General features: G+C 44.8%; 1 protein-coding gene across 1 annotated transcript in view; it reads left to right on the plus strand.

The window, feature by feature from the left end:
• Slc26a5 (solute carrier family 26 member 5) overlaps positions 1–25,134 on the plus strand; it is a 55,933-nt gene that overhangs the window by 11,610 nt on the left and 19,189 nt on the right. Inside the window, exons 2-8 of the mRNA XM_041668304.1 lie at positions 9,512–9,717; positions 10,558–10,697; positions 16,661–16,771; positions 17,657–17,823; positions 19,044–19,208; positions 21,825–21,977; positions 23,846–23,928. Coding sequence (XP_041524238.1) covers positions 9,566–9,717; positions 10,558–10,697; positions 16,661–16,771; positions 17,657–17,823; positions 19,044–19,208; positions 21,825–21,977; positions 23,846–23,928 — 971 coding nt within the window. The 5' untranslated portion in view covers positions 9,512–9,565. The remainder of the gene's footprint in view (positions 1–9,511; positions 9,718–10,557; positions 10,698–16,660; positions 16,772–17,656; positions 17,824–19,043; positions 19,209–21,824; positions 21,978–23,845; positions 23,929–25,134) is intronic.

Consider the following 25,134-nt stretch of genomic DNA (forward strand, 5'->3'; position numbering starts at 1 on the left):
AGGCCAGCCTGGTCTACAAGAGCTAGTTCCAGGGCTCCAAAAGCTACAGAGAAACCCTGTCTCAAAAAAAAAAAAAAAAAAAAACAGAACTTGAGCTAACCTAGCTCTGAGACATACTTGTTTTTCTTAATCATTAATCTAAGCAAACCACAGTCTATCCGTCTCCTCAAGAGAAACTCCTAAGTCCTAAGTGCATAACACTTCCTTGATCCTATTTTCTACCCTCTGCAGCCCTTGCTTTATTAGGGGCAGGGGCAACAGTATATCATGCCTTTACCTATATTAATTTTCCCACTAATGTAGCCTCTATCGTGGTCCCTTACTATATTTATTAAAAACTCCCAATCATCAAAATTCTATTTAAGCCAACACTATTATTGTATAAACTCATTGCTTCCTTTGAACAGTACAGCTTTAGAGGAAATCATCTTTGTAAGAATCCACAGGTAGAAAATGCCCAATAGAATGGGATATTTCCATGAAATAATCATACCACATTAAAGGCAGTGGGGATCCCCCCACACCCATTCCATCATGCCAGATACCAGAGAAAAATGACCACAGCAAGCATATAACAACACAGTTGTACAAGAATATTCTGAAGCCCAAGTCCTCACCTTGCCTGTCCAAGATTCACCCATCAGTGCCTTGCATTCTAGGGGGCCAATATCTCAAATCAGTTGCCACCTGTTGCTCTTCTGACCTGGCCACCAGCAGAAAAGAAAAGATAGCACTGGAAAAGTTGGGCTTGGTAGTAAATGGCTTTAATTCCCACCCCTCTGGAGACTAGGGAAGGGGATTAAGAATTCAAGGGGAGCCTGAGATTCAATGGGCTGGGATGTAGCTCTTTTGGCATAGCGCTTACCTAAGATGTGTGTAGCCCTGGGTTTAACACCCAGCAGGACAGAAAACCGGTATAGCAGCACACAGCTGTATTTGCCAGCATTTGGCAGGTAGATCATTACTTTCAGGTCCTCCTCAGTGAGTTCAAGGCCTGCCTAGGCTACCTTGTCTCAAGAAGAAGAAAAAAAGGGAAATACAAGAACCAAATGATAACCGCATTAAAAATATTGAATGAATATAAAATCAAGAGAGGACCAGGCATGATGGAGGACCAGGCATGGTGGAGGTGCCTTTATTCTGAGAGGCAGAGGCAAGAAGATCTTTGTAAGTTCAAGGCCAGCCTAATCTATATAATGGGTTCTAGAACAACCAGAGCTACATAGAGAGACCTTGTCTTAAAAAACAAAATAGCCAGCCAGGTGGTGGTGGTGCAAGCCTTTAATCCCAGTACTCAGGAGACTGAGGCAGGTGGATCTCTATGAGTTCGAGGCCAGCCTGGTCTACAGAGTAAGTTCCAGGACAGGCTCCAAAGCTACAGAGAAACCCTGCCTCTAAAACCCAAAAATTAATTAGTTAATTAATTAATCAATATAATTCAAATAAAATAGCAAGTAAGAAAATCGTATATTATGAAAATGAAATAAACCCATTTTTAAAAATATAATAATGAAAATATAGCCACTTAATTTGGGAATGAGGGCCAGTGATGAGGTAGGGAGATCACAAATTCAAGACCAGCCTGGGTAATATAGCTAGATCTGGCCGCAAAATAAAAGGCAAAGTCAGGCAGTGGTGGCACACGCCTTTAATCGCAGCACTCTGGAGGCAGAGGCAGGCGGATCTCTGAGTTTGAGCCCAGCCTGGTCTACAGTGTGAGTTCCAGGACAGCCAGAGTTATACAGAGAAACCCTGTCTGGATAAAACAACAACAACAACAACAATGGCAAGATTGGAAGCAGGCACAAAGTGCAAGGTTCAATCCCCAATACCATAAATAAGAATAAAAATAAATGGACCAGAAAACAGTAAGGAAAATGTCGACTTTAGGGACCGGAACAACAGCTGTGGGAAAGTGGGAAAGTTTTCCATTTTCCTCCTCAGTTCTTCCACTAGGCTTTTGACTATATCAAGTCTATCTTATTTTGACTAAATATTATTATTTTAGTGGGGGAAATGATTGGGGTTAGCCAGTAGATTCTCCTTCTGTTTTCACATGGGGAATTTTTTTCTTATTAAAGTGTCTGACATTCAAATTTCAGCCCCAGTTTGAATCACTGGGCCCTTCCTATAAGATTCTGGAAGCCGTGTCATTACGATTAGCAGTATTTCAATTGTTCTTGGTTGGAAAATAAATATTGCAATCTATCAACTTATGTGCTCATAGCTAATTTGTGTTTGGAGGGATTTGACTTCTTCAGCAAAGCTGAGTCAGCTGGGGGTAGCTGGAAGGGGTACTGAGCCTAAAGCAATGTTAGACTGAGGAAAATTGAGACAGAAAACACAGGTAGATTTGGGGGACTTCCAGGTTACTCTACACAGCCCCGAGTTTATTTCGGAGCCTGATTATACACAAAAGCAGAACAAAGCACAGTCCAGACAGTCAGTCAGCATCTAACCACAACACTGTTCCTGTCCTGGAGCAAGCATGTTCTTCTCCTATCTGGAGGTGCCCTTGTCTGGCCACCGCCAGCCTGCGTCTTAGTAGATAATGTGCTCTTTCTCGTGGGCAAAATGCTCTTTCCCACGGGCTTAACCAGAACTTTCTCACAGCCCTCAAGGTTGCAGGCAGAGCAGGTGAAGGACTTTTAAGTCAGAGTTGACTCCAGATGGAAACTGAGTCACATGTGGGCTCCCACACTTCTCCGCAACAGAATGATTCTGACCAGGAGTTGCCACTGTGACTGGAGAAGACAAAGAAGGCTGCGGTGTAGGTAAAAGGCAAGAGTCTGTAGTTTCAGAATGGAACCTGCACTCTGCCTCCTACGCCCTCTTTTCTGTAACCTCTCAAGCAGGGTTTCTGCCAGCGTCTTCCATAGACAGCACCTCTCAATGCTCACCTTCACTGCCTTGGATGGTGACCACGCCTACTCCTCTGCATTTTATGCTAATAAAGAATCCCTTGGAGTCCAATCTTTTCGGAGGTTTTTTCTTGAGCCTGGCTTCTAATTTGGCTTAAACCGCTTTTCTTTATAAACAATAAATCATGACAAGTGGGAATACATGCCCATAATTAATATAACTGAAATCAAGCATCGTCATAATCAATCTAATACAAACTCAATGAGGCAGGCAGGGTAAGAACATGGTCTCTGAAGCGAGACAAAGCTAATTCAATCCCGGCTGTCATGATTCCATCAGCGCCTCCAGCCCTTCGTCTGATTGTGTGGACAAGTCTTACCTACACGGATGCTGTGGTTCTTCGCCTGAAGTTTCATCACAGCGAGTAACTGTGTCTTAGTTAGAGTTTTGATTGCTGTGAAGACACACCACAATCAAGGCAACTGTTATAAGGGAAAAGATTTAATTGAGGCTTACAGTTCAATCCATTATCATCATGGCAGGGGGCATGCAGGCAGACAGGGTGCTGGAGAAGGGGCAGAGAGTTCTACATCTTGATCAGCAGGCAGCAGAAGGAGTCTGTGTCACACTGGTCAGACTTGGGCTTACAAAATCTCAAAGCCGGCCTCCATAGTGACACGCTTCCTCCAAAAAGGCCACACCTCTTAATAGTGCCATTCCCAATAGGCCAAGCATTCAAACACATTAGTTTATGGGGGTCATACCTATTCAAACCACCACGGAGTGACTGGTTTTTGCTATTGCGATTCATAAGTGAACACAGACTGTCCATATTGCTTTAAATCTGTCTGTTTAATGTGCTTATAAAATATGACATAATTAGTATCAATACTGTTTAAATATATATCCCCATTTGTAATAGCAAAATAGTGAAAGCAGCCTAAACAAATATTGGTAAGGGAGTGATTAATTATTGTAAATTTACAAAAAGATATCCAATATCCATTAAAATCTATACTTACTAAACTGTTTACTGATGTAGCAAAATGGGTTTAGTACAATGTTAAAAATAAAAATCAAAACTGTTGAAATGGCCTCTCAGTCATGTATCTATACCACATGTAGGTATATTGTGCATGTATGTACATTTATAATATACACCTAATAAGTGTAATTTATGGATGAAGCATTAGTTTCCAACTTTTTACAATGGGCATAATAACAAAGGAGACACATTTTATACATCAAAAACTCGGTTTCCCTTCCTGAACCTTGGCATTTCCTCATTTCCTCACCAATAGTCTCCTGGTCCCATCCCCCAACCTTCCTGTCTTTCCTGTGTTCTCCATCACTCTCCATGAGCCGACCTACCTGGAAGAAGTGCTCAAAGGGAGCAGATTGCAGCAGGCACCGGACAACCTGTGTCCCGAGGCAATGAATGAGAACTTATTGGTCTCCAAGTACAGCCAGCTTCTCTGTTACAGCCTAATATGTAAACAGAAATGCAATAGATTTCATTTAAATGCATACACAAATCAGTATCTCAACCCTTGTGAAGGGAATGGATGAAGAAAGTATGGAATATATACACGCTAGAGTACTACGCTGCGGTAAAAAACAATGACTTCTCGAATTTTGCATGCAAATGGATGGAAATAGAAAACACTATCCTGAGTGAGGTGTCCCAGACCCAAAAAGATGAATATGGGATGTACTCACTCATAATTGGTTTCTAGCCATAAATAAGGACCACGGAGTCTACAATAGGTGAACCTAAAGAAGCTAAGGAAGAAGGTGAACCGAAGGAAAAACATATAGTTGTCCTCTTCGCTAAGGGAAGTAGACCAAATTTCCGGGGAGAAAATGGGATCTTGGGGGGTGGGGTGGGATGGGGGTAAGGGGAGATGGGGAGAGAAAAGGTAGAAGGGAAGGAGGGGGGACCTGGGAAACGGGAGAATTGGGATAAAGGAAACGTGGATAGGGGAGCACGGAACCACAATTCTTAGTTAAGGGAGCCACTTTAGGGTGGGCAAGCGACCTGACCCTAGAGGGGCTCTCTAGTGCCCAAGATGAGGTTCCCAGTTAGTTCCTTGGGCAGCTGAGGATTGGGAACCTGAAATGACCCTATCCTAGAGCAATACTGACGAATATCTTGCATATCAGCATAGAATCTTCATCTGGTGATGGATAGAGATCGAGACAGTGACCCACACAGGAGCACTGGACTGAGCTCCCAAGGTCCCAAGGAGGAGCAGAAGGAGGGAGAACATGAGCAAAGAATTCGGGACCACGAGGCGTGCATCCACCCACTGAGACAGAGGAGCTGATCTACGGGGAGCTCACCAAGGCCAGCTGGACTGTGACCGAAAAAGCATGGGATAAAACCGGACTCTCTGAGCATGGCGAACAATGAGGGCTGATGAGACACCAAGGACAATGGCAGGGGGTTTTGATCCTACTTAATGTGCTGGCTTTGTGGGAGCCTAGCCAGTTTGGATGTTCACCTTCCTAGATATGGACGGAGAGGACCTAGGACTTAACACAGGGCAGGGAACCCGGACTGCTCTGTGGACTGGAGAGGGAGGGGGAGAGGAGTGGGGGGAGGGGGAGAAGGGTGGGAGGAGGGGGAGAAGGGTGGGAGGAGGGGAAGGGAAATGGGAGGCTGGGAGGAGGTGGAAACTTGTTTTTTGTTTATGTTTTTTTTTTCTTCTTTTCGCAATAAAAAAAAAAGATAAAAAAAAATAACTAGGAAATTAAAAGGTTGATGTATAGAGCTAGTCAGTGGCACAAGCCTAGAGTACGAGCTGTGTGGCAGACCAAGGAAGGAGGATTTCTTGAGCCCAAGAGTTCAAGACCACCCAAGGCAACATAGTAAGTCTCCACCTAAAATACAGATTCATTTTCTACTGAGATAACAAGTGCTATTCTAAGCCCTTTGAGTTTTATATCTAGCGTCACTGCAGCATTGTAGGGATAACTTAAGCACATCATGGAATATATTGCACAGTGCACGCTCTGCAGCTGTTTTCTTGTATTAGTCAAAGGGAACACAGTGTCTGCTGCACATAGTATCGCGTTGCACAGTCACAATGTTACAAAGAAAGTAGATCTAATTAAATGTTCTTGTCACGCTATAGCAAAGAAGGTGAGAGAAAGCCCTTTGATGCATGTCTGATGTTGATTGTGGAGAGGTTTTCATAGGCATATAGCTATCCCTAAATTCAAGATTTTTAGCTATACACAGTCTTTATACATCAACCATGCCTTAATGATTTAAAAGTAGGATGTGATTTAACAGTATGTTGTAAAGATGGAGAACAAGACATGCAGAAGCAAGTTATTTGCCTGTGGATTCAACAAGCATTGTTGAGCTTGAGAACCAGATACCAACAAACCAACAGAGTGGCTTCTGCTCTAGTTCCTGCTGTCTGTTGTGATAAACTTTGCACCCCAAAGCAATTTGAGGGGACAGGGCTAACTTCAGTTTAAAGTTGACAGTCCATTGTCAAGAAAAATCAACACAGGAGCTGAAAGCAGGAACCTGGAGGTGGAAACTGAGGCAGGAATTAAAGCAGAGAGCAGGGAGGAATGCTGCTTATTGGCTTGCTCCCAAGACTATATTCAGCAACCTTTTTCATATAGCCCAGCCCATTTACATCACTTAGTAATCAAGAAAATGCCCGACAGACGGGTCCGTGAGTCACTTTGATGGAGACAATTCTTTGGTTGAGGGTTCCTGGGTATGTCAAGTTGACAAGCAAGATTAGCCACCTCATATTGTCCTACTATGAAGTCTATTTTGCCAACATAGTTCTCACTCTGTGAACTTTAAAAAGTAGCAAAGTCCAGGGTTTGGGGAGATGCCCGTCTAAGAGGGCAGAGTCTTCAGAGTCCTGTAACTCACCACCTATAACAGGCACACATCTTGTGCTCTTGAGTGGGCAATTGCATTTCAACACGAGCCTCGAAAACAACAGAAATGTTCAAACTACAGCATTTTCCTGTCTCTCTTGCCGAAATCATATATCAACCTTCCATCTTCTTCTAGGCTGTTGGAATTTCCATCTCCTCAAATGCATTTGTCTTTGTTTGATGTTTTAAACACACCCCTTCACTGGATGTGATTGCTGTTTCATAAAACCTAAAGCCTGACTTCTCACCATGACGGGGCTATGTTGACCAAAATTACCAAGCCACAATCCCAAGGCTGTCCACAGGTGACCGTGTACTTATTTAACCCCAACCTAACTTACCTGGGGAACACGGGGTTTGGTTGTTGTGTACCTAACTTTCTGTAACAGTGTGTATGATCTAAGAGTAAAAACAAGTCCTAAAACTCAGATAACACGCACCAGGGAGAGAGTCTGAGTAGGGAAATCTCCCACGGGCTCATCTGTGGAATTCACGATCCCCACTGGAAACTAGGAAATGGGACCTGGCTGGAAGAAGTAGGTCCCTGGGGCATGCCTTTGAAGATTTAAGGGGCTCAGATTCTCTCTCCCCACACCACACCACTCTTTTCTTCCTGGCTACTGTAAAGTGAGCAACTCTGTTTTCCCATACTCTTCTGCTAAAATGGGCTGAAACCATAAACTTTACAAACAATTCCTCCTTAAGCTGTTTGAAGTCTGGCTGACACAGCCTTACTACCAAGTCACTCTTTCTGGGAGCCTAAAACACTGCAGATGTTGTTTGTTTAAAAACTTGGGCTAGCCTTTTCCAGTTATTTATTTATTTATTAAAAATTTCTGTCTCTTCCCCGCCACCGCCTCCCATTTCCCTCCCCTTCCCCCAATCAAGTCCCCCTTCCTTGTCAGCCCAAAGAACAATCAGGGTTCCCTGCCCTGTGGGAAGTCCAAGGAACCCCCACCTCCATCCAGGTCTAGTAAAGTGAGCATCCAAACTGCCTAGGCTCCCACAAAGCCAGTATGTGCAGTAGGATCAAAAACCCATTGCCATTGTTCTTGAGTTCTCAGTAGTCCTCATTGTCCGCTATGTTCAGCGAGTCTGGTTTTATCCCAGGCTTTTTCAGACCCAGGCCAGCTGGCCTTGGTGAGTTCCCGATAGAACATCCTCATTGTCTCAGTGTGTGGGTGCACCCCTCACGGTCCTGAGTTCCTTGCTCGTGCTCTCTCTCCTTCTGCTCCTGATTTGGACCTTGAGATTTCTGTCCAGTGTTCCAATGTGGGTCTCTGTCTTTGTCTCCTTTCATCGCCTGATGAAGGTTAATATTCAGGAGGATGCCTATATATTTTTCTTTGGGTTCTCCTTCTTATTTAGCTTCTCTAGGATCACTAATTATAGGCTCAATGTCCTTTATGCACTGAGCTGAACAGAGAATTCTCAACAGAAGAAGTTCAAATGGCCAAAAGACACTTAAGGTCATGCTCAACTTTCTTAGCGATCAGGGAAATGCAAATCAAGACAACTTTAAGATACCATCTTACACCTGTCAGAATGGCTAAAATCAAAAACACCAATGATAGCCTTTGCTGGAGAGGCTGTGGAGAAAGGGGTACACTCACCCATTGCTGGTGGGAATGCAAACTTGTGCAACCACTTTGGAAAGCAGTGTGGCGGTTTCTCAGGAAATTCGGGATCAGCCTTTTCCAGTTTTAAAAACTTGGGCTAGCCTTTTCCAGTTTTAGTCTCCTTTTCTCCACCCTGGTCTTTGTGGTTACTGTTTTGTCACTGTTATAAATGGTTTTATGCTTTTTAAAAGGTGAGATTGTTCATCGCAGCTCAGGCTAGACTTGAATTTTCAATTTTTCTGCCACAGCTGCTCAGGTCCTGCAGTCTTTTCTCTTTTATTATGTATACATGCCCATTTGTGTCTCATTTCTTATTAAAAATTAAGTCCTCGAGATTAATCGATAATGATGTGTCTATAGTTACTTCATTTCTTTTAGCTATTATGTCTTGTTCCATTTATGCGTATGTGTATTTTTATTACATGCAAGCATGTATTTGCATTTCTCCAATTACTATTGTAGTTCTCCTATGAGTATTTTTGTATATACCACCATATGTACATCCATGTTGGGTTTTCATTCTGGAAATATTTATTTTACTTATTTTTTTCAGTATGTATCAAGGAAAAAGGAATCAAGCCATTACACCATTCCCAATATAGCCAACTTTAAAACAGTATCATAGGGCACTCATGCTTCTAACTAGGGACTACTGTGAACGTCACCAAGGACTTCCTCCATGGGGGTACAAGCTTCAGTCCTGAACAGCAAGTATTAGTGAAAAACAGACTTAAGAAGACAGTATAATACCTTCCCAAGGCATGTGGTCAGAGTAAGGGCCAATCTTACCATCTTCGCTGTTGGTTTGACCTGCCGTTGATCAGAGTTCATCTAGCTTCCTCTTCTGCTAACTCAGGGCTAGAGGCAGCGGGCTGCAGGACAGGCACTAAGCTTAACAAGAACGCTTGTTGAACTTCTGCACACTCCCTATTTATTGTTCTGAGGGGAATACACAAACAGGGTTTTTAAATTTGTTTTTGTTCACGATATCTGTGAATGCCTACTCTACACAACCTCATGGGAAGAATGCTGGGGGTTCTGAGGAGTCCTCAGGACCTAGACCACCCTAAGAAGAGATGGCTTTCACCACGTAAAACGGGTTTTGTTTTCTCCCTTAGTGACTGACCCTCCAGAAATGCTTGTCTCCCGCTGCCGGTGAAGAACCGCAGACCATGGATCATGCTGAGGAAAATGAAATCCCCGTGGCAGCTCAGAGGTACTACGTGGAGAGGCCAATCTTTAGTCACCCCGTGCTCCAGGAGAGGCTTCATGTGAAGGACAAGGTCTCCGATTCCATCGGGGACAAGCTGAAACAGGCCTTCACGTACGTCTAACCCGTTTCCTCTTCCGTAGCCTTCGGCTCGGAGAATTCAAGGTCCCATGCGTAAAGTTCCTTTGGCCAGTTGGAGGGGAAATGAGAGGTGAACACTTGCAGTCTAACAAGCTACGCCTGGTGATTCTGCTGGTATCAGCCTTTGGCTTGGTCCCGTGAACACCGTGCGTGGTACCGCGAGACTTGGTTTCATTCTGTTGCTATGATAAAACAGTCTGATGAAAAGCAACATAGGGAGGAAGGATTTATTTCACAGCTCTATCATTGCAGGCAGGCAAGCTAGGAACCTAAAGCCACAGTCAAGAGCAGAGCAGGGGGAAAGTATACAGGTGGACGCTTGATAGCTCTGTGCTCCCTTATACTATTCAGGACCCCTCTCCTTGGTAAATGACACAGTAGACGAGGTCATACCACAATTAACAACCAAGACAATTTCCCACAGACAACCCGTATTGTCTAGACCAATTTGATCGAGACAATTCCTCATCACAACTCTCTTCCCAATGGTTCTAAGTTGCGTTGGTATAATTAACCGACACACTATGTTTAATGGTTTTCTACTCCTCCTTACATCCATGTAAAGGTTTACATACCTGTTCTCAAATTCTCCACAAAGCTCTAAACCATCTGCCTCCCCTGTTGTTCTCGGGGCTGGTTAGGGCTCTCTGTCTTGCCTCCCACGTGGGTCCCCCACCCTGTTCAACAGCATCTTAACCACTGACTGTGGTTTGCTCCTTATCACTCATAAGCTGAAGAAGAGAGAACATCCCCGTGTGGGTTCTGCAGGGATGTCCCTCGCTTACAACTTTGTCTGTGTCTTTGTCTCCTTAGATGCACTCCTAAGAAAATAAGAAACATCATTTACATGTTTTTGCCCATCACTAAGTGGTTGCCAGCGTATAAATTCAAGGAGTATGTGTTGGGAGACTTGGTCTCAGGCATAAGCACGGGAGTGCTTCAGCTTCCCCAAGGTTAGTACAATGCATTGCTCTCTCTCTCTCTCTCTCTCTCTCTCTCTCTCTCTCTCTCTCTTTGTGTGTATGTACGTGTTTGTGTGCGTGGTGTGCTATCTCTCTCTGCTCTTTCTCTCTGTGTCGCTGTCTCTCTGTCTCTGTCTGTCTGTCTCTCTCTCTCTGGTAACTTTTACCTTTCTAAGCAATCTTTTCAGAAACTGAAGAAGCCTTGGGATCATTCACAGTGGAAAGGGGTGGTCCCGATCTGCGGATCAATCAGTTGCTCAGGCAACAATTTGCTGAAGTTGTGATAAATTTCTTGTTTCTAGGCCCATGACATAACTAAAAGGGATTATGATACACTGGATTTTCTTGACAGCTCTGTGTTATTAAAATAACATTAGAAAATATCAATCTGTGAGCCAGGTATGGTGGAACATGCCCTTAATCCTAACTCATATGGAATATTGTCATTTCAAGGTCAAGTTGATCCAAATAGTAAGTTCTGGGACAGCCAGGGCTACACAGCGAAACGCTGTCTCAAAAAAAAATTATATTAACCCTAAACAATCTGATTCCTGTACTCCTAGAGCGCTAACTAACTCTCCAAACAGGGGCTAAGACAAGAAACAAATAAAGGTATATACACATGATTAAATCATAAACATCATAAAGGAAAACAGAGGATCCTAAGACATTATTAGGGAGTTAGTTTAAGTAAAGAAATTATGAAAAGTTCTTTGGAAAAGTGGATTCAGTATGCATTGGTGCAAGAAACTGCATTTAAACTTAGTGGCTCACACAAAGTAAGGGAAGACATCAATGTGGGAGGGGTTGTTGTAAAAAAAGGGCTAAAAAAAAGAGGGAAGAACTGAGAAGGTAAGAAGGGCAAAAGTGATCAAAATTTAGTATAGATATGTTATAAAATTGTAATAAAAATCAAAAAAAAATTTTAAAGTCCACGTGAGCTGAGACCTCTGGCAGGTGAAAGCAAGAGGAAAGGCATTCCCAACAGGAGGGGCAGCGTGACTGAGGTGTGCTCAGGAAAAGAGATGGGCAAAGTAAAAGTACAAAGAGAAAGACAGTGCACCAGGGGTGTAGACAGTAGGAAGACAGTGCACCAGGGGTGTAGACAGGAAGACAGTGCACCAGGGGTGTAGACAGTAGGAAGACGGTGCACCAGGGGTGTAGACAGTAGGAAGACGGTGCACCAGGGGTGTAGACAGTAGGAAGACGGTGCACCAGGGGTGTAGACAGTAGGAAGACGGTGCACCAGGGGTGTAGACAGTAGGAAGACGGTGCACCAGGGGTGTAGACAGGAAGACGGTGCACCAGGGGTGTAGACAGTAGGAAGACAGTGCACCAGGGGTGTAGACAGGAAGACGGTGCACCAGGGGTGTAGACAGTAGGAAGACGGTGCACCAGGGGTGTAGACAGGAAGACAGTGCACCAGGGGTGTAGACAGGAAGACAGTGCACCAGGGGTGTAGACAGTAGGAAGACGGTGCACCAGGGGTGTAGACAGTAGGAAGACGGTGCACCAGGGGTGTAGACAGGAAGACAGTGCACCAGGGGTGTAGACAGTAGGAAGACAGTGCACCAGGGGTGTAGACAGGAAGACAGTGCACCAGGGGTGTAGACAGTAGGAAGACGGTGCACCAGGGGTGTAGACAGTAGGAAGACGGTGCACCAGGGGTGTAGACAGGAAGACAGTGCACCAGGGGTGTAGACAGCAGTAGGAAGGCACAGGCTGGGGTCAGAGGATTACACATTTATAACCTCCCTAGGCTACAGAGAAGTTTCAAGTCAACCTGAGAAACTGGGCTAGTTCCTGTCTCAAAACAAAAAGTAAAAATGAGCTGGGGTAGATGGAGCCCAGCAAGGTTCTAGGTTCAGTCCCAGGAGAGAGAGGAGAAAGGGCAGAGAGAAAGAGCATCTCAGAAGGAAGCAGAGCTGGCAAGATGGTTGGTGGAGAAAGACACTAAGTGCAGTAGCCTGGTGACCAAATTCAGTCCCAGAACACATGTAAGGGTGAAGGGAGACCTGATGTGACACAATTGTTCTCTGGACTGCATGTGTACAGCATGGCACAAGTCATCATACACACATATACACATATACACACATACACATACACACATACACCCACACACATACATACACATACACATATACACACATACACATACACACATACACCCACACACATACATACACATACACATATACACACATATACACACACATACACATACACCCACACACATACATAAACATACACACATACATACACACACATACACACATATACACATACATACACATACACACATACACACACATACACACACATATGCCCACACACATACACACACATGCCACAAATACATGTGCACTTATTTAATAAAATACAAATATCTTATGAAAACAAAAAGGCAACTCACGAGAAGCAGAAATAACAGGCAGGGTAACTCTTTAAGGAAACAGAAAAGAATTACACTGCATCTATGAAATAATCATGGGTTGCTGTTATTGATAAGCAGCAAAGAATCAGACAGAGCTCGCCGAAACCAAACCCGAACTGGTTCCCAGAGTAACATTCAGGGAAAGGTTAGATACTAAAGTAGAGGAAGTCTTCGGGAAACAAATAAACAGGTGATGATAAAAAGAAAACAGCAGCAACGATCTGTCTCCATGCCCTGTTGTTCATCTGGTCAGGCTTCCAGGAGGAAGGGCACGAATGACTAAGAGCTGTCCAGGAGGAATTCTGTAAGGAATCAGACTAAATGGAGAACAATTAGACAAGACACACGTGCAAACCATGTGAATATCAGGGGGATGAAACTTAGTGGCAATGACAAAGGCACGCCACTGTATAATGAGAAGCTGAAATACTTCAAAGTCGGTGGTTTCTATTCAAAATTGTTAAATGAGGAATTGAATACCACAGCAAACAACTGGAATTGACTTACCTACCCTGCAGGACCCTGGACACTGGAACACTATCTCCGAAGTCTCTCACCCCATGGCATTTCCAACATTTGCTGTAGGGACTGCCATGTGTTGTAGGGTACCAGCAGTTTCCTGACCTCTGATCCCAGCTGCCAACAGCACTGCCATCATGATAAAAATGTCTCTAGAGTGTGCCAGATGTCATAGGGGGGATAAAATTGTCTGCTGAGAAGCCCTGGTTTAGGAGTTTGGGGGCAGAGGGCTGCCGTTCCCCAGCAGAGACTTGGAATGCCACTTGGATCTCTGAAGGGTACATGTGCTTTTCTTGTCTAGAATCACTTCTCTAAGGGTGACACCAGAGTGACTGCACCATTGCATATGTAGCAGGCATGCTTTCCAACTCATTTGCTGTCTTACTTCGGAGCCTTAAAATGAAGTAGATACATTTTCCAGGTGTCCCAGAAATTTTGCTGAGATCTCAAAGCTGAGGACACACGGCTTATCAGCTACACATTGCAGGGATGCCAAAATCAACGCAGAGCGTGAATGACACCCCACCCCCAAACTCTCCCTTCCATGCCCCACTCCAACAGAATGCAAGGGCAGCAGAGACTGAGACACTATTTGGAATAAGAATTTTCTAGAAAGAAGTGACACCTTTATGCATTTCCTTTCCACTTAAAACAAGTAGGCAGGGTTCAAGATAACAATTTGGAGAATAGATCATGTCCCCTAAAGTTTGTAGAGACTGCCACCTAACTCTTTAGTGAAAAATAGCCTAACAGCTCTACAAAACAGACTCTTAAAAAAGAGAAAGAAAGAGGCCTCAAGCAAATCCCCAAGGGGTGCATCTAGCAACCTTATCCATAGTTGCCAGACTTGGGGAGCAAGAGGTCTTTGCGTAGGTAATATGTTAAAAAACAAAAATAAAAAAGCTGTGGAACATCCAGAAGATGGACCACTACTCACTATTAAAAAGAAATGAACTCTGGGTTGGGAATTGAGCTCAGCTGTAGAGCCCTTGCCTAGCAAATGCAAAGCCATGGCTTTGGTCTTCCACTCTAAGAGAGAGAGAGGAAGAGGAGGAAGAGGAGAGGAGAGGAGGGAAGGGAAGGGGAGGAGAGGAGAGGAGAGGAGAGGAGAGGAGAGAAGAGAAGAGAAGAGAAGAGAAGAGAAGAGAAGAGAAGAGAAGAGAAGACCTCGCCAACCCATGCAAAGACCTGGGAAGAACACGAACGAATACATATTTGCAAGTAACAGATGTGAATCTGAAAAGGCTGTGATTGCCAATCATGTGACATTCTGAAAAAGGCAATCTTGGGAGACAGAAGAAAGATCCGTTGTGACTGAAGATTTCTGAGAAGTGAGGGACGAGAAAGTAGAGAGGATTGGGAGCCAAGGAGAACTATTCAGTATCTATAACGGTGGGTGGGTGACATCACACACGTTTGCAGAGGACACACAACATCAGAGTGAGACCACACATAAACTCTGGGGGATAATGATGTCTCAGTGCAGGCTCATCCTTCACAGAAACATTCTGCTGTGAGGTGGGAGCCCTGATAGTGGGGAAAGCATGTGGGGGAACAGATAGAATGTGCGACCTCTCTGCACCACTTAGTCAATCTACCGGGAGCCTTAAACTGAAAAATGTCTGTTTTTAAAAACGAGGGTGATGTAAACTCTCTGAGACTGCCGTAAGCGGTCTGGGGTGGAATGGAAAGAGGGACCCAGTTGCGTGGTGCCATCCTCTGGCCCAACTGCAGCCACCTTCAGGAGTCCAGCTAATCCCACGCGCCAAGGACCGTCATGGCTAGGCTTGCTCACTGTTGATGTTCCTCTAGGAAGGAGGGGCAGGCAGGGCCATAAGACCCTCACCTGTGCATCCGGCTGCCCTTCCCACCCAGCTGTGTGCAGTCCTGCCCTAACTGCGCTTGACGCCAGAGTCCCTGAAAGAGGCTAGAGAAGCATTCTCAATCTGTGGATGGTGACCCCTTCAGGGGTCGTGTACCAGAAATCCTGCACATCAGATATTTTCATTACAATTCATAACAGTAACAAAATTACCCTTACAAAGTAGCGATGAAATAATTCTATGGCTGGGGGTCACTACAACATGAGGAACTGTATTAAAGGGTCACAATATTAGGAAGGTTGAGGACCACTGGGCTAGAAGAAGAGACGGGAAAGGATGAGGGGAAAGGATTCCATCTACAGAGCCCTGGGGAAGCCTGACGTCATCCCTGCTGGGAGCAGAACGTCCAGTGTGGCTGCCTTAAGGTCACCCATGTTCCAGCCAGGAGCCTGTCGCTCATTTCTCTGTGAGCTTATTGCTTTCTCTGAGTGGCTTTGGTAGAATCGTACCTGTCTTTGCTGCTGGGACCTGAGGAGGAAGTAGATATTATTCATGTCTCCCCACAAGGGAAGGAATTTTGGCAGCACACCCTGCACTGTTAAAGACTCTCAGAATAAAATCCCAAGTGTTCTGGTTGGAAAACTGCAAACCTGGAAGTGAACCAGGCTTGGCTCACTTGGAAGATACCTGTCCATGAAGACTGCAGAGTGATTATTTGGCAACAGAGGAGCCCGGGAGAGCTTAGCTTCTGAGGAGGGACAAGTAATGGTGCATAGGGGTCGGGTGGAGGGGCATTGAGAGGCTAAGGAAATGGCACCATGGAGAAGGATGCTCAGCTTGCTTGCTCCTTCTAAATCAGTCCAGGACTCAACCCCAGGGAATAGTGCAAGCCACATTCAGAATGGTTTCCTACCTCAGTTAACCTCGTCCATACAATCCCTCCCAGACCAGTCAGGAGGTTTCCCTGTAGCAACTCCAGACCCTGTCAAGTTAATAGTCAGGATGAGCCAACATACTGCAGCCTGGACTGTGTTCATGGTGTTAGGGCAGAAGAAAGACATCTGCTTCAATTAAGACAGGTATCACGTGTTCATCAGAGACCAAGAGGTTAGTTAAAAGGAATACACCCTGCTATTGGCTAACCACGACTCCGTCTGTGCCTTCTGTTCCTGCAGGCTTGGCCTTCGCAATGCTGGCAGCGGTACCTCCGGTGTTTGGCCTGTACTCTTCATTTTATCCTGTTATCATGTACTGTTTCTTCGGGACCTCTAGACACATATCTATAGGTAAAGACTTATGCTTTGCAATATGCTTGTTATTATTGCTTAATTCGATTTTTGTGACCACATACCCATTAATTGCTTTAACAATGTGACTACACTCTTCTGAGGCAGTATGCCAGCAGGTTAAGCCCTCGCCTTGCCTGTGGGCAGCCCCGGACTCGTTCCCCAGCCATGCAACCATGTTCCTGTGTTTCTTCTTCTTCCTTCTTTCTTCTTCTTCTTCTTCTTCTTCTTCTTCTTCTTCTTCTTCTTTTTTCCTTCTCCTCCTCTTTCTTCTTCTTTCTCTTTTTCCTCTTCTTATTCCTCCTTCCACTTCTCCAAGATTTCTAAAATTAATAACTTTCTTATAATCTTGGGTTAATTAAATGGTAACAATTATCTCAATCCCAAATGCATAAATAAAGCTTAAGGCATGACTCTATCCAAACTCCTCTGCAAAGTATATGTGGCCTCTACCATGAAGTGGGGTTCTATAGCTAAGGGCCCAGGATCTGGTGTGTTCTTGGTCATATAGATAGCACCAGGCCTCATAGTACATGTAACATCTCCCCTATCTATTGACTGAGAAACGATTCTCAAGGCCTGTCCCTACAGATAGCACAAGGCACCAGAAGGTTCTGGGTGGAAAACAGGTGCACAGCCCTTTTGTTGAAGAGGCGAGTCTGTGTGTGTCACAACCCTGGCTTCCCTGGTGCATCTCTGTGAGCACAAGGACCTCAGAAGTCACTCAGAGTCCCTGCTTTCTGCTAAAATGATCAGGGTTGTTCTTTTGGCTAAAATTATGTTATAAGCCTCTGAACAGGGAGGGGGTCATTCCTGATCATGACATCAGGGCTACTGGATTAGCTTCCTGAGCTTCTGAACAGCTCATTCATGCTCCTGTTTCAGGCCCCTTTGCTGTTATTAGTCTGATGATTGGCGGTGTGGCCGTTCGGTTAGTACCAGATGATATAGTCATCCCAGGAGGAGTAAATGCCACCAATGGTACGGAAGCCAGAGATGCATTAAGAGTGAAAGTCGCCATGTCCGTGACCTTACTTTCAGGAATCATTCAGGTGAGACTCCAGTTTGGGGAGATGGACTAGGGTTGGTTCATCTGTGGAGCTGGTCTCACTATGTGTGGGCAGAGGCAGACAGCAAAACTCCAGAGCTGGGGGCTCAAGGTGCTGGCAACAGCTGCCCACTGAGAATGACTAACGGGTTTACCTTGAGTGTTCCAGATATCCCAAAAGCAAAACAAGTTTGATGGAGTGGGTGGTGGTCAGGGAAGAGCCACCCCTCGTGAACTTGGAGGGGTTGGCAGGCGTGTGACCTGCATGAGTGAGCCCCTCATAAGCAGCATGTAAGCTCCACCGAAGGACTCAAGCTATCGCAGGTTAATGTTATTTTCTTTATAACCGCTGTTCCGTTAGCTACCACAGGTACGAGTGGCCTAGAAAGTGTTATGCCTGGGCTGGAGAGATGGCTCAGAGGGTAAGAATACTGATTATTCTTCCAGAGGTCCTGAGTTCAATACCCAGCAACCACATGGTAGCTCACAACCATCTGTAAAGAAATCTGGTGCCCTCTTCTGACCTGCAGGCACACATGCAGACAGAACACTGTAAACAAAATAAATAAACAAGTAAATAAATAAATAAATCTTTTTTAAAAAAAAGGGAAAAAAAAGAAAGTGTTATGCCTAAATTTCTGGTCCCCAAATAAATTCCGATGCAAATTACATGAGAATATTTTAATATTCAAACTCAAGTTTGGACCAGCATCTTTCCAGCACCCCAACATGGTGGGTGCAGAAAGTATGGCAGGGAGACCTGGGAGGGTAGAGCTTTCAAAAGGGAAACGCGATAATCTGGAAAGTTCATGTCCTGTCGTCTTGGGATTGGGTAAGGACGGCATAGGGTAAGGTAGTTTCTGAAACTGTTGGTCAGTTTTTGGGTGTGAAAACCTAACAGAGTCATAAATAAATAAATAACAAGGTATCTCAAGGACAGGATGCCTCTCAGGAACGTCTGGACCTCGTTAAATTTTATGGCCCTGCTCCCTAGAGCGTTAATTGGCTATTTTCAGGGCATCCTTTCAAGTTCCTGCTATCGCTGCACATTTCCGAAGCTTAGATCCGCCCCCGACCCCAGCTCACTAGATGGCCAAAGCCCCTTCTTTAAAATAGAGTTTGCAAAGTCAGGTCCTCACAAAGGGAGGCTCACACGTCGTCCGTTGATTGTCTTTTCCTAACCCATTTTTGCCGTTTGTTTCTTTGTCATTTTAAAAACCGTAGTTTTGCCTAGGTGTCTGCAGGTTTGGGTTTGTGGCCATTTACCTCACGGAGCCTCTGGTGCGGGGGTTCACCACCGCGGCCGCGGTGCACGTGTTCACCTCCATGCTGAAATACCTGTTCGGGGTGAAAACGAAGCGGTACAGCGGGATCTTTTCGGTGGTGTATGTAAGTAGACGACGCCCGACTCCCGCTGCTGGCTCTCCACCCCTACCCCGGACTCCACCCCTGTCTGCCTCCGTCTATCTTTCAACCTTCAATGCTCAGGGAGGAGGCGGTTGCTGCTTAAACCCTGAAACCCACGTTGCGGGTACCTAGTTCTCCCCTCCTCAGGAGTTTGTTAGTGCGCTGCTGGTGGCTGCACCCATCACTCATTAGCTGAGCAGTCAGCCCGTAAAACCACACGAGGGTTGTTTTAAATTCAGAATAGGAAGCTGGGTGGGGTGGCGCACGCCTTTAATCCTTCCGAGGCAGAAACAGGCAGGTCTCTGTGAGTTTGAGGCCAGCCTGGTCTACAAACTGAGTTCTAGGTCATCCAAGGCTACCTAGTATCTCAAAAAACAAAGAAAGAAAAGATACAATAGGAAAACATCTCTCACAAAGGCTGCTTATTCAAGCTGGCAAAAAAAAAAAAAGAGCTATAAATGGCTTAACTAACATAAGTAATCAGTTTAATATAATAACACATGTATATGCTATGCACAATAAAGTAAAAATTGATTTCAAGTGCACAGTATAAATATCACAGATCAAAGCTGATTATATGAAGTTGATAACAAATCCTAAAGATTCAGCATCTTTTCACACCATACAATATATCTAGAAACCATTAACAGTATAGCTTCCCAAATCCTTAATGGGCACTGGAGAGATGCCTCAGCTGTTAAGAGCGCCAGCTACTGCTGTGGGGTTGCCAGAGTTAACTCCTAGCACCCGTATCAGGCAGCTTTGTACTCACCTGTGTCTCCAGCTGCAGGAGATCCAGCACCCCCTTCTGGCTTCACTGGTCACACACGCGGGCACACACACACACACACACACACACACACACACACATAAAATACTTAAAAACAAAATAACTACTACAAAACTTACATGTTTAGAATCCATCAACAAAATCAAAATCAAAACAGAGTAATTATAGCCAACTAACAGTGAAATACTACAAAAAACACTTTCGGCTCCTTGGCTATAGCTTTTGCAGGTGTTTATATGCCAAGCCTTTACTAGACTGAAATGAGAGACAAGCTGGCCAGGTACAGCGTGACCTTAGGGCTGACACTCCCGTGGGAAGGCAGTCGGGGTGAACCAGGTGAACCGCGACTGGGCAAACGTGCCTTACAAAATACGTTAAGCGCCCTAAGAAGGGGAACCGTGTCTCTAAAGCTGAGTAGCCTTTAGATTAGGGTTCTGGGAAGGCCATTTTGAAGAGGTGGCATTTAATTTTGAATCCTCAATTGATAATACCGGACTCAGACTATAAGGCGACCCCACAAATTACTAATTTCTGTGATAGCTGGAAATAGACCTCCTACTCCTAGACTTCTCAGAATGACTTGTCACAGAGAAAATGCAGTCTGCACCTGCAGGAGTCCTAGGCTGTGCAGCCCAGGTGTGGTGGGCTCTCTGCTTTCTTGGGTTTCAGATGAAATGGTTATATTTGGGTATCCTGACCATAGCCGTAAGATGATTGGCTTTCTTCTCTCCTGGGCATCTTTCTAACCTTCACTCTCCCGACCCCAAATCTTACCTGACTTCTCTGTTGTCTTCTCATGACAATTGCTAAAGATTTCTATAACTTAGCTGTGTGTTGACCTTGGCAGTATTCTGTGGGGTTAACCCTGATTCTTCTAACATTCACAACTCAGCCCCAGGGGGATTTCTCTGAATTTTCTGTGAGCTATCTTCCGATATCAGCACATCAAAAGCACCATAAGCCTTGTGTGTAGTGCCTGTCCTAACACTCCAGAGGAACTCGAGTTCAAGGTCAGCCTGGACTCCACAGTGAGATCCTGTCTCAAGCAAAACAAAACAACAACAAACCCCATAATATTGTTGGATAAGAATTATTGAGTATAAAGTTGTATGGTTAGATTAAAGAGAAAAAGCTCTTAATCTGTAGAAGATATGAAGAGTTGGATCCAGGGCCGGGAACATATCAATTACACTCTCCACCACTGAACTGTACACTAGCTGTCCCCACCCATCTCTGTTTGAAGGTTAGCCTAAGCCCAATTTTTTTGCAGACTTTTTTTTTTTACTGTGGTAAAATACACTAGACAGGAGGCCTGGCTGAAGAGGAGGCTCAGCAGTGAAAGTACTTGCTGCCCTAACAAAAGACACCTGTGATGGCCGCAATCACCTGGAACTCCAGTTCCAGGGCACCTGGCACCAACTCTTGACCTTCATGGGCTCCTATATGCTTGATGTCAAACACATACACTCAGGCACACGTGCAGACTTGCCAAAAATAGACAGACGTTTTTAAAATACGTAGCAGCGCGTGTCTCACGGTCCACACTCTTTCTAACTCTACGGTGCAGTGCAGTTAAGTGTACTCATTTTGCCATGCAACTGGGGTCGCCTCCATTTCTAGAACCTCTCCAGCAGCCCAGACGGAAGGAAGCTTCCCTCTCATGAAGCCCTCTGGGCCCAGCGTCTCCCTTCAGCTCTGCTAACCGCTATCACTCTTGTCTCTGTGAACTGCGCGTCTGGTGTCTCATGTGTGTTCAGTCACCCAGGACCAGAGCTTTATGTAAACATCCGGCATTCACTGTGTTACAGAGTACCGTTGCTGTGTTGCAGAACGTTAAAAACCTCAACGTGTGTTCCCTAGGCGTCGGCCTGATGGTTTTTGGTTTGCTATTGGGTGGCAAGGAGTTTAATGAGAGATTTAAAGAGAAATTGCCAGCACCCATTCCGCTAGAGTTTTTTGCTGTAAGTACATGCAAGGCGGCAGGCTGTTCAGCCCCTGCAATTGCATGTTTCTGTTCCTACAAGGCTGGGGGCTGTTCAGCCCCTGCAATCACATGCTTCTGTTCCTATGAGGCAAGGCCTGTTCAGCCCCTGCAATCGCATGCTTCTGTTCCTACAAGGGAATCTGAAGTGTAGGTGATAGAAGAACAGGGATCTGGAGGGTCCTCCCCCGATTCTGCAGAACAACTAACGAAATAGTAAAAATAAAAATGCATTAAAACATACACACAGGTGACTACGTGAAGACATAATACAAGTTTTAACATTAGTTATCTCTGAGAGATGGGATTTGGAGGGATTTGCTGTGCTTAAGTTTTTTCCATTATCTGTTTACTTTTTAAAGAGCACATATTATGCTGAGTGGTGGTGGAGCATACCTTTAATGCCAGCACTCAAGAGACAGAGGCAGGTGGATCTCTGAGATCAAGGCCAGCCTGGTTTTCAGAGGGAGTTCCAGGACAGCCATGGCTACACAAAGAATCCTTATCTAGACAAACAAAAATAAAAATAATAATCACATATTACTTTAATAACCCATAATAACTTCAATAGCTTTATTTACCTTAATAAAGTGGCTTCCATCTTCCACTTTGAAAAGATAAAATTTCCCCAGCTTTCTCTGTTTCTGGTACTTCTGTGCTGAGATAAATACGTCACAGTCTCACGTAAGTCAAGTCCAACTATCTCACAACATATTCATGACTGAAAAGTTAGTAGTGTTTTGTCAAAACATGTACATATATTGAGTAAACAATACTATGTTCTTAAGTGACCACAATTATTTATTCACGGATGTGGACACCACCACCCCCAAGAAAACTGAAGCAAATCAACTTCTTACCTATGCATTCCACAGAGAAAAGGAAGAGGAAGAAAAAAAAAGCATTCTCCTGAAAAGTTTGAGGACAGGGGCTTCACAATTCCTTTTAAGTGTGACCTTTATCTTGTATTATAAATTTATTTTGAGTTTTGCATTCTGTGATACACCTCTTCGTGTTAACAGGAAACCAATGGTTTAGTAATTGGTTACGGTCACATAAAATTGAGCCTCCAGGTACTTAAACCATCTTTGTTTTGTGAGCTGAAGTAGTCTAGGCATTCCTCCAATGTGAGAAGCATAACAGGCTGGCGTTACCAGCAGTTATGCAGAGGCCGCTGCTGTGGGAACTGCCTGTCCCTAGAGCTGGTCTTTCTTCTCTCCTGGACAGCCCATTCCAGAAGTTCTGGAAGCAGCAGTTCCTGGGAATTGAGCAGCTATTCCACTTTCTATTTTGCTCCTCTGCTCGGAGCGTTGTGCTTTATACTTCACATAAATCTAGGGTTGGGAGCTCTGCTCTGGGTGACAGACTGTGTACTCTGGACCTGGAGAAAACTGTGTGCCACGATGGGAAGCTCCTGGCTATGTTGATGCTGCTGACCTAGAGACAGGGACAGCAGCAGCAGCAGCAGCAGCAGCCGCAGCAGGATTCTAAAGCCAAATGTGGGTTCCATGGTGACAGGCTGATATTACCAGCCTCACCACACACATGTGTGTAGCCTACGCTCCTTCTACCTGCCCCAAAGTCAAAGCCAACCCCATTGATGGCCTCCTCCTGCTGCAGCTAACCAGACACCTCAGCTGGGAGCAGAGCAAAGAAAAGAAACTGATTCAGGTCTCAAGAGCCGTAGGGTTCTTTGTGAGCTGAAGCCACTGAGAGGAGGTAGCTGACAGCTGAAGACCCCCCTCCTAACCCTGAGAAGTGAGAAGATACCCTGATCAGCAGATTATTTGATTTAGTGGTATGTCAGTACTTGACTCTGAGGTGTGCCTGGTTTTGTGTCTATTGTAGGTGGTGATGGGAACTGGCATTTCTGCGGGGTTTAACTTGCAAGAGTCCTACAGTGTGGATGTCGTTGGGACACTTCCTCTAGGGTAAGAAAATAATTTAAGAACAGTGATTGAATATTCAAGGGATCTACTATCTCTAACTCAGCATGAAAATATTCATCTTTTCTGCATATCAAATAGCTGAATGTCTTAAAGGCTTGAAGGGGTGTGTGTGTACGTAGCAGCTGAATGTGATAGCACACACCTTTAATCCCAGAATTTAGGAGGCAGATCTCTCTGAGTTCAAGACCTTCCTGGTCTACATAGCAGGTTCCAGGAAGTCAGAACTATATAGTGAGACCCTGTCTGGTGGGGAGGGAGGCATAGCAGGAAAAAAAAAATAATTAAAGATTTTACTTTTAACCATTTTTAAAGATTTTATCTTTATGTACATGTACGTGCATGTGTACACATTCAGGAGGCCAGAAGAGGTCCTGGAGCTGATGTTACAGGAGATTGGGAGCCACTTGACATGGCTTCTAGAAACCAGACTCTTAGCTCTGCAGGAGCATCGAACACTCTCAACCACCGAGCCATCTCTGCCCTGTTAACCTCTTTTAAATACGCAGTCCAGAAGTGCTGAGTATATTCACACTGTAAACGGGTCTCTGGGACACTTTCACCTGGCAAACCACCTTGTTCAATCCCACCGAACAACCACACCTTCTTTCTCCAGCTTTCAGGCCCTAGTAACTGCGATTTGGTTTTCTGTTCTGTAAATTTGACTATTCTCAATGCCTTTTTGCCGATGGGTCATACAGTATTTGCCTTTTTGTGATTAGTTTATTTCACTTGACGCAGTGTCCTCAAGGTTTATTGATGTGGGAACACAGGACAGCAAATCTTCTTCATCAAAGACGTGGACTGTGTCTCTCCATTCACCCGTCAATGGAGTTCATTTGTGTTCACCATTTAGCTGTTGTGAATAGCTCTGCTCTGGGCGTAGAGATGCAGATAAGTCTAGACACTGCTTTCAGTTCTATTGGATTTCCTGAATGCGGCAGTTAATCTCAGTTGCCAACAGAATGGGATTTATCCAAACAATGGGCCTTTAGGTATAGGGATTGTCTTGATTAGATTAACTGAGGTAGGAGGACCTGCCCACTGTTGGTGGCGCCATTCCCTGGGCTAAGAGCCTAAGAAAGTGGCCATGCATAAGTATTCAGAGAAGCATTTACACCAACTGAAAGAGAAAACTTACCACTTACCGGTTTGGGATGCTGTACCCAGCAATCGGTGAGCCAGAAAGGG

Source organism: Microtus oregoni, unplaced genomic scaffold (genome assembly GCF_018167655.1).
Source record: "Microtus oregoni isolate MIOR12 unplaced genomic scaffold, Mior012 000018F_ref0000195, whole genome shotgun sequence".
Lineage (NCBI taxonomy): Eukaryota > Metazoa > Chordata > Mammalia > Rodentia > Cricetidae > Microtus > Microtus oregoni.